The sequence below is a fragment of the Hippocampus bargibanti genome, linkage group LG14, assembly GCF_051943395.1.
Source record: "Hippocampus bargibanti isolate YZ-2025 linkage group LG14, ASM5194339v1, whole genome shotgun sequence".
Lineage (NCBI taxonomy): Eukaryota > Metazoa > Chordata > Actinopteri > Syngnathiformes > Syngnathidae > Hippocampus > Hippocampus bargibanti.
This window is the reverse complement of record NC_142747.1, coordinates 13,544,587-13,554,764: the sequence shown is the minus strand read 5'-3', so window position 1 is coordinate 13,554,764 and position 10,178 is coordinate 13,544,587. Positions and strand designations below refer to the sequence as shown.

General features: G+C 39.9%; 2 protein-coding genes across 2 annotated transcripts in view; both read left to right on the top strand.

The window, feature by feature from the left end:
* Nucleotides 1–145: 145 nt before the first annotated feature.
* LOC148888410 (thioredoxin domain-containing protein 17-like) lies at nt 146–1,792 on the top strand. Its single transcript, XM_089014322.1, has 5 exons — nt 146–168; nt 717–739; nt 855–936; nt 1,419–1,494; nt 1,572–1,792. The coding sequence occupies exons 1-5, from the start codon at nt 146–148 to the stop codon at nt 1,638–1,640; spliced, it is 273 nt and encodes a 90-aa protein (XP_088870448.1). The 3' UTR covers nt 1,641–1,792.
* Nucleotides 1,793–3,314: 1,522 nt separating this feature from the next.
* The window catches only part of nxn (nucleoredoxin), a 39,220-nt gene continuing 32,356 nt past the window's right edge, over nt 3,315–10,178 (top strand). Inside the window, exon 1 of the mRNA XM_089014229.1 lies at nt 3,315–4,009. Coding sequence (XP_088870355.1) covers nt 3,701–4,009 — 309 coding nt within the window. The 5' untranslated portion in view covers nt 3,315–3,700. The remainder of the gene's footprint in view (nt 4,010–10,178) is intronic.

Genomic DNA, 10,178 nt, shown 5'->3' with positions numbered 1-10,178 from the left:
CGTGTGGTTGTGAGCATGAATGGCTCTTTATCTTCGCGTGCCCTTAGATTGGCTGGCAACCAGTTCAAGTGTGAACCCCAAATAAGACTGCTGGAAAAGGCTCAAGTTATATACGATAATATTTTTATATTTTAAAAAGTTTCAAATGCGAATCAAGCCTCTGAAGATGTAGGACTCTGATTCGCTGTGGCGACCTCTGAAGGGAATAGTCGAAAGGAAAAGAAGAAGAAAACGTTTCAAATTGCCCACTACGTGTAGGTGTCTTCTGTAACCACTAGATGGCAATGTATCATCACGATTAATGAGTACGTGCACCACCTTCTTCTTTTCCTTTCGGCTTTTCCCACCTGAACAATAAAAATACAATATAATGTATACCATACTGTGTTTTGTGGTTGTTTCCAGCAAAAAAAGACAACGTAGGCGACACAAAATTAACGAAAGTAGATGTTAAAGGCTAGAACATTTGCGAGTGACGTTATTTTATTATGTAGCCTCACGTGACAGGAAGTCTTGAGTGGAGACGAACCGCGCAACCGCAGCTGTGTACTCAAGTCTTGTGCGATACCACCTCTCTCGTCGATACCGATGACAATACGCCTGACCGAAATCCAACATTGTAATAAAATGCACGTTTTTAAATAGAATGCAGTGTATATCACGAAGTATTTCTAAATAATTATTTGACATGCTTGATTGCATGAAATATTATCTAGCTGGTGTCCTGACTGTGTCAGAGGTATATTTTTACAAAGTCGCACCCTGGAATAATACTTTTACTATAATGTAACTCCAAATGTCGTCTGATCTTTGAATACTATGTTCATAACGGTTCGCCAATGTTTTGCCTGCAGCTGAGCCGATTATAAAGGGGGGAATGAGCTCACTACCCCAGGGCTCGGTCTTCATCTACTGTCAAGTTGGTGAAAGGAACTAGTCAGTATATCTTTTTTCCCATTCTCAGTACAATTTCCCTCAATTTGAGGCGCACTGGTGTGCAATTTTGCAACGGGCTTCAGTCTCAAATTAATGGCAATATTCTTAAAAATAGAAAATGACCCTGTTGACTTCTTACAACCAATCAATATAAATGACGAGGATTAGAGACGCATGTGTTTTCTTTCCACAGCTAGCAAATCAGGTTAGTTACAAACGGCGGCCGTTTATTCAAAGTTTTTCAAACACTGGTAAGAAGAACGAACGTTTTAAGACAGGTTGACAAAGTCACTCTAGTGCTTCAAACCTTGATCAGGATTTGAAAATACAGTTTCAAAATAAGTAAATATTTTATGTTGGGATTAATGTTTAGAATGAAATAAATATTTCAGTTGGATTTTAAACCTGGGTAGGAATTCAAGTTAGATTTCATGCCCAGTACTGTATGTATATGATTATTATGCTACTTGTTTTTAATGCAGTTGGAAGGACTCAAGCAATGAGTTCAAGACAACTCTGAAGCTGACTGGGGTTCCCACTCTTCTGCGATATGGCACTGTAAGAAACGCACACGCACATGCACAAACATACGCACTTTACTCACCTATTTTGTGTGGTTGTGTGTGATTTTTTAGCCTCAGAAGCTGGTGGAGGAGGAATGCTTCAAAGAGGATCTAGTGAGGATGATGTTCATTGAAGACTGAGACGTGTCTTCAGCCACTGTCAGTCTAATCAAGAAACACCATAAAACACTTTTTAATCACACTCACTAAAGTGACAATATAATGCCTTTTTTATTAATTATCTGTGTTAATGTCTTGTAGTAGCATTTAATAAAGTAATGCCTGATGATGGAGCTATGTTGAAATCTCATGAATAATTGTATTTATGTATTTATTTAAATGTTTGTGTGACATCGGTGGTCGATTCTCCCTCACAGTTCAGAGGTCAGGGTTTCAATTCCAGGCTTTGGCCTTCCAGTGTGGAGTTTGCATGTTCTGCTTGGGTTTTCTACCCGTGCCCCGGTTTCCTGCCACAGTCCAAAAACATGCATAGTTGGTTGATTGAAAGCGCTAAGTCATCCATACGTGTGGTTGTGAGCATGAATGGCTCTTTATCTTCGCGTGCCCTTAGATTGGCTGGCAACCAGTTCAAGTGTGAACCCCAAATAAGACTGCTGGAAAAGGCTCAAGTTATATACGATAATATTTTTATATTTTAAAAAGTTTCAAATGCGAATCAAGCCTCTGAAGATGTAGGACTCTGATTCGCTGTGGCGACCTCTGAAGGGAATAGTCGAAAGGAAAAGAAGAAGAAAACGTTTCAAATTGCCCACTACGTGTAGGTGTCTTCTGTAACCACTAGATGGCAATGTATCATCACGATTAATGAGTACGTGCACCACCTTCTTCTTTTCCTTTCGGCTTTTCCCACCTGAACAATAAAAATACAATATAATGTATACCATACTGTGTTTTGTGGTTGTTTGCAGCGCAAAAAAAGACAACGAGGCGACACAAAATTAACGGAAGTAGATGTTAAAGGCTAGAACATTTGCGAGTGACGTTATTTTATTATGTAGCCTCACGTGACAGGAAGTCTTGAGTGGAGACGAACCGCGCAACCGCAGCTGTGTACTCAAGTCTTAAACGATACCACCTCTCTCGTCGATACCGATGACAATACGCCTGACCGAAATCCAACATTGTAATAAAATGCACGTTTTTAAATAGAATGCAGTGTATATCACGAAGTATTTCTAAATAATTATTTGACATGCTTGATTGCATGAAATATTATCTGATTTTTGAACTACATCAATAAAAGGGTTAATATGAATTATATCGACATTAGTATTAATTACTACTCACTACTGATAAATGCTGACCCGCTTGGTGCTTCAAAATTAGACACTTTGGAGACAGAATCAGGATGTTATATTTATATTTCGAGCCAGAATTATTGTTTAAACTGAGATTGGGTTTAAATTGATACCAGAAATGCTCTTTCGTGTCAAATTCAGACGACTGAGATAGATATGATTAAAATCAATGGGCAATTTAGGTTGTTTTACAAATTTAAATTGCACGTGCAATTAAATTTGTAAAACAACCAAAATTGATTCTATAATTTAGCCAATTGGTATACTACTACTACTACTACTACTACTACTACTACTACTACTACTACTACTACTACTACTAAGATAATAATAAGAATGCAGCTCAGCAATTGCTGATAAGGGCGTTGACCTAACAGTAAAGAGGTTGTTGGGTCGATCCCGGCTTCAGCCTCCCTGTGTTGAGTTTGCATGCTCTGTCTCCTCTTGCCTGCGTGGGTTTTATAAGGGTCATCGGGTTTCCCTCCTATATAAAAAAACGAGCCTGGCGAGTTAATGGAATACTGTACTCTAAATTGTCCCTGGGTGTGAGCATGGATGGTTGTTCATTTTCGTGTGCTCCAGCCAAACTCGACTCTGTGAGGATATCTAATTGGAATGAGTCGTAATTTGAGTGCGGGGTATCGACATTTAGTATCGATTTCACCATACAACTAACGAGAAGCGTTTAAGTGCAGCGCATTCCTGAGCACGGTACCCGCGGACCAAGACATACAGGCGGGGGAGATACACCGCGACGCCTCGCTCGCAGGGGGCCGGGAGGAGCTCACCCCAAAGAAAAAAAAAACTCACCTCCAACCGCGTGAGCAAGGCACGGGGAATCGTTTGCCACTTATCCGCGGTTTGCGGGCGAGCGGAGCGGAGATGTCGGACCTTCTGCTGAACGTGCTTGGGGAGCGGCTAGTCAACCGCGAGAAATCCGAGGTAGACGTGCAGGGGCTGGGCGAGCGGGTGTCGCTGCTCGGCCTGTTTTTCGGCTGCGGCCTGAACGCGCCGTGTCGGCAGTTCAACGGCAGCCTGTGCGACTTCTACGGCCGCTTCAAGCAGACTTCGGAACACCGTGACAAGCTGGAGGTAGTGTTCGTCTCCTCAGACCAGGAGCAGAAACAGTGGCAGGACTTTCTGCAGGAGATGCCCTGGCCCGCCTTGCCCTTCAAAGACAGACACAAAAAGGTAAGAAGTAGTACATAACACGCGGAGGTGCTGTCACCAGGATGTCCCGGTTGCAAAATGACTTGTCTCGCCCTGTCTAATCAAAACTTCTCAAATTCTTTTGGAGACAAGATTTAACCACCAAGTACAGTATATCTTCTTCATTTTGTCGTCATCCATTCTATTATACAGTATATCTATAGAGATAGATATACAGATAGATATATAGATAGATATACAGTAGATATATACAAGTAGGTATATAGATATATTGATATAATGTATAAATGTACATATTGATATGTATCAGAATCATCTTTGTTGCCAAGTATGTAGAACACACAAGGACTTTGTCTCCGGTAGAACACGCTGCACTAGTATCATCATCAAAAAAATGCAAAGAGGCATAGATGTACTTATTGACATATAGATAGATGTGGAACATTTGATTCATTGAACTGCATATGATAACATTTTTAACAAAAATGGAATGGTTACTCCTTTGTTCACTGACTAGACATAAGCAACTGCAGCTTACTTAAATTCAATACACAAAAAAACTGAACTGCCATGACAACAGAGAATGTCATTGACAGTTATGAAAGGCGCTTATAAATGAAACGTATTATTCTAAAAGCAGGCCATCATATGCTCAAACGCAACAACGCCGTATTTTCCCATAATAAAGATATAATTGAATTTAAAAAAATGTTAATGCTATTATAGCTGAAACACATTTAGATCAAATACTTAAATCGTCCCTTTTCTAATGTCAAGTTAAATTGGATATGGGAACTGTGTGTATTTTCAGCTGCTTATTTTTTAGATATACAGTAGATATATTTTTCATTAGATGTTTCTTCCGGTATGTGAATCTGCAAAGTTGTTAAGTCATTGTTGTGTTATTGTTTGAGGCAGCAGCACCTCCACCACCGCCGACTTGTTATTGAATTTAAGGCAAATATCTGGCTTTTCGATAAAGGAATCATTATTGAAGGATGCAGTCAGTCACCTCCTGGACTCGAACAATGTCCATTTCATACATAGCCTTGCACGGCTGTGTGAGTTTGTGTGTGTGCATGCGCGTGTGCGTGCGTGTGTGCGTGCGTGTGCGTTTGTGTGTGTGTTTAGGTTGGCTTTGTTGTAATGAAATGCAGCAGTCAGCATTGTTTCAAACATGAGACATGTCCACAGCATGTGGTACACCAATTTCAACCCCCTTCATCAACATACGTTGTATACATTACATTTAGAATGTATTTAATTGTAATGTACTTGTTTCATTTGTGAGATTTTTTTTTAGTTCTTGTTGCAGAATTCCAGCTCCCAGTTATGGCCATATCTTTTTATATAAAAAAACTTTCATACTTGGAGTTTTTAGACTTGGTATGGATATTTTAATACATTGAATGTGTTAACTATACATATGTGTTATTTTAATCAATTTAAACACGTATGTCCATTTAACGTGTGTGTGTGTGTGTGTGTGTGTGTGTGTGTGTGTGTGTGTGTGTGTGTGTGTGTGTGTGTGTGTGTGTGTGTGTGTATATATACATATATATATATATGACAAAAATCATTTTGTACTTTTTAAAACATTTTTTGTCATATTTGTGAGGGTAATAACAGTTAATTTAACTTATATTAGCTTATTGGTTGATAAATTGAGTTTTATTTAAAAGAGATCTAATATTTTTCAACCTTCTATTTTATTTGTTTATTAGATTTTTTTAAATAAAAATAATATTGAAAATATATTATGTATATTATACTTTCTTCATTTAAATGAATGTCTTGAGTTATAGTTTGCTTTATTATTTGCTTCTGTAAAAAATTCTTATCCTGAATGACTATTACTGGCAACCAGTTCAGGGTGTACCCCGTCGACTGCTCAAAGATAGGCTCCAGCACCTCTGCGACCCTCTTGAAGATAAGTGGTATAATATAATATAATATAATATATCAATATTTTCTAATTTAAAGCAGATTCTTTACTTACAGACAGTGTAGGTGTTCAAATACCTGACATGTTTCGGCGTCTATCAAGTAGACAGGATGAACTTAGTACAACGATCAATATTTTCTCAATATTTTATCAATATTTTATCAATAGTTTTGTTTGACCATATATGGTCATGTATGTAAAAATCATGACAGAATTTCTTCAGTCCTCTAGTGCAAGTTAGTGTAATAAAATAAAGTGTGTGCTATAAACAGACCCAGCCTGAGGTTGCTGTTGCTGACCCAATGGTCATGTGACTAACTCAGGCCCCCAGCGAGAATCTTTATGTTCTCTGCAGCTCAGCTCCAGCACAGCGATTTGTCTTCTATTGTTTACACCACCGCCCAGCACCCTCCTTTTGGAATCTCACACTGTGCCTCCTCTTCCTGCTGTGGGCCCTGCCCTCACTATCTCCGCCCCCTCCAACCCTGGAAGGTTATCTGGGGTTATACATCCAAGCCTTCCCACTGCAGGAAACATTCGGCAGTGAAGAAAAACATACTTATGCATTGATTGAGATGAAAAAAGTTCAAAAGTTAGTTCAAAAATTAATTTCAACTGGGACGAGACATCATGAAATTTGGTCAGCATGTTGAGTGGAGTGGATCGACATCAAAGTTTCAAAAAGCCATGTGTGAAACCACACAGGAAATCAGCCTTTTTGCTTGGAGTTGCCAAATTAGCATCATTTTGACCATTTCCATCGGTTCTTCACAGATTGACTCGTGCTGGGATAAAGTACAGTCAAAGTGCTAGCGAGGGCTAAGCAGTTCGCAGGATGAATGAATTACTATTTGATCTTATGTACAACCATTTAAAAGCTGCCGTTAATTTTTAAATTGTGCAATGATTAAAGTGGAACTGAATTGAGCAGGGGTCCCCAATAAAAGTCGATCGTTATTGACCGGTAGCTCGCGGACTAGCCCTAACAATCAAGAGGGTGTAGGAGGAAATGGTGTGGGAAAAATATTTCTGGGTCTGTCAGTGTTCTTAATATTATATATTTTTGCGTTTTTTTTAAAATTTTTCATTGTTTGCGGGTCGAGCATGGCAACAAAGTTTGGTACATTTCCATAGAAGATGAAAAAGCACACGATTTCTTTTTTTTTTCCTCATTCAGAACCACAGATCAGTTTGACATCTCAACCTAAACTTTGGTAGATAATTCTATCATGAATAGACAGACTCACAAAAAAATCTCAATAAGGTATGCCCGAAAACACACAAAGTAAGTCCGCCATTTTTGTTTTTAAATGTCAATTTTTGGGACTTTTTCAAAAATACAACAATCCAGGAGATTTTGCTAACCAATTTGATCCACAAATGCGAGGCAGATTTGTGACAAAATTGTTGTCATGGGAGATAGAGAGAGAGAGAGAGAGAGAGCAATAAATTTTATCGTCACACTGAACCCACGAGAGTAGGCAATGTCAGCGGTGGCCAAGCTGTTTGTTTGCTGGCACTGTCCTAACATGATGGATTCATTCTTCTGGTTTGTCACATGGACATCAATGAGAAGCCGCGGCCAATGCAACGGACCGCTGCAGTTGGTGCTTTCAACTGGGCATTCAGCAAAAGAAAGGGAGCTCTTGTTCCAGTTTGGCCCACTGGGCATTCATTATGGCGGCACAAGCACCGGCCTGCATGGAACCATCATAGGGTTTCGAGAATGGCCAAGTACACTGCAGAATGTCCACAGAGCCCGAATAGAAGCAACACTGGGTTGTTTGTGATAAAAAAATAGCACATAATAGATAACTTCACTGAGCTTCTCTTCATGGTTAGTAATGATGACTTTGACTATGGACTATAGAAATCAACAAATGAACTATCTTAAACTGGACAATGACTTTAAACTCGACCGACAAATTGATGCTGTTGTTAAATCCAGCTTTTTTCATCTTTGGCAGCTGGCTAAAATAAAACCTCTCCTTGAAGCAGCAATTAATGCATTTGTTACATTTCGGCTCGATTACTGTAATGTGCTTTACTTTGGAGTCAGCCAATCCTCCATGAAGCCTCTTCAGCTGGTCCAGAATGCTGCTGCTCGCCTCTTGACTGGTACTCGTAAGAGGGAGCACATAAATCCTACTCTAGCATCCTTTCGCTGGCTCCCTATACATTTTAGAGTTCTTTTCAAGCTCGTGTTATTTATATTCAAATCTTCAAATGGCATCGCTTCTCCTTCTCTCTTCGAGCTCATCCACTCCTACACACCTTCCCGGCACCTCAGGTCTGCTGATCAGACATTATTAGATGTGCCAAAAACTAAAACGGAGGCTCAGAGGGGATTGAGCCTTGTTGCCCATCTTTAAAACCCACATCAAAATTCACTTGTACTCTTTGGCATTCGACTCGGCATTATTCCTGAACTTAGTTTCACTCCCTGGTGCTTTGTACTATCTTTGTGACTGCTTTATTTCCTGCTTTGTTAAAACGCCATATAAATCAATATGTCCATTGTGGGACGAATAATGGTTTTCCTATTCTGATTCTGATTGTGATGTATTGTATTGTTAATGTATTTTGCCCAAAAAATGTGCATACAGTATACATATTCAAAATAGTTTGTAACTTGCCATTAAACATATGCAAGTGAAGTAAATGGCGAGCAAGTCCCCGGAGCTGCCCCCCTGCCGAGGCTCCTTTCCTGTCTCGTCGGGGGCTAATCATCACTTGGATTGGTCTTTTCTCGCCCAATCTGTTCACACGTAATAGCAATGGGGCGGCCATGTTGAATGAAAGGCTTTCAGCTTAAGCCTTTTGTGAGAATCACCACAGTCCTCATCCTCCAAGTACTCACGCACACACAAGCATCCAGCCAATTGGAGAAGGTAGCATCAATAAAAAAGAGATTACACACAGACATAGTTTATTACTCTGCTGAAAATCATGATGACGTCTTTGGTATAACCAATTGATGAATGACATTTTGATCATTGTGGTTCTTTATTATAACCGAGACCTTGTCCTCAGGAAATGAACCAAACAAATCCACAAAGGCTGAGTCCACGTGATGATTTTGCCATTTAGTAGCTCACTCATCACCTGCTCATGTTGATAGCATAGCTTTGTTGGTAGTAGCAAGTGTGCTCTTCTGCTCTGATGATGATGATAACTTCTGTGATGACCGCTGCGCGGCATCATCCACCGCACTCATATTTAATCACTGACAAACGCTCTGGTGCACATGACCTCCTGGAGGAATAACGAGGATTAAGAGGGTGAAAGCATGAACATGTTTCATGTTGGCTTTTTTTCCACAATTCCATCTGGTATGTGAAGTCAGGCAAATGTTGGCGTTTACTGGCAGTAACTTCTTACACACTTGGCCAACCACCATCCTTGTTGTGGTTCACTGTTTCATGTGTAGGGCACCTATGCAGCATAAGGACGTGAGTTGATACTGATGGACTGGTACTACTATAAGCAGTACAGTATCACACACATAATCATTCCATTATTGCGCTGAATTAATTGCCTTACAAATGTGGACAAAGACTGCACTAGAATATGGACCTTAAGTTCATCTTGACTCACTCACTGCCAGCATAGTTAAAATTGATCTTTTTGGACTAGCCGTCAATGGCAGTGAATGAGTTTTAAATGGTTTTTCAATGGCCGTCTCTGACACTAGCCAGATACTGTAAAACTAGAACACAGCAAAATCCCGCTTGTCCGAGTGTTTTCTTAAAGACACAGGCAGTTAGCGAGAGAAGCTCTTGCATTGTGGCAAACTGTTGGATAGGCGGTGGGAAAAGGGGTTTCACTATTGGAGCTAGATTCTGGGTCGGTTTTGTCTTGTCGCTTCCTTTGTTACTTTAGGTGTGTAAAGGAAATTCGTCATTATCATAAATATGTTCTTCCTGTGGGGCAAACTGGGTGATGGTCTATGTTTATGTAGTCATACTGTCATTTCCCTTAGCGAAGGGTTAGGGTCATGTCAGCAAATTTGTGTTTTTTTTCTTGACAAAAACACTACACCTTTGCCGTTGTTTTCGAGCCAAGTTAAGCATGGTCAGTTGGAGGGGCCCTTTAAAGCTTATTATGTCTTGGCTCAAAAAAGGAGTGCGTCTTCATTAAATGTGTGTGGCGAGATAGCAGATTCGAGAGTGGAAGACCGTGTACTTTTTTTTGGAACTTGAACCCATGCTAACTGGCTTGAATACAAAAATCTGCAAAACACAT

Coding starts and splice junctions, on each gene's coding strand:
- LOC148888410 (XM_089014322.1), top strand. CDS start 146: ATGCGAATCAAGCCTCTGAAGAT. Junction 740..854: donor GTGTCCTGACTGTGTCAGAG/GTATATTTTTAC, acceptor TTTTGCCTGCAG/CTGAGCCGATTATAAAGGGG. Junction 937..1,418: donor CAAGTTGGTGAAAGGAACTA/GTCAGTATATCT, acceptor TTTTTAATGCAG/TTGGAAGGACTCAAGCAATG.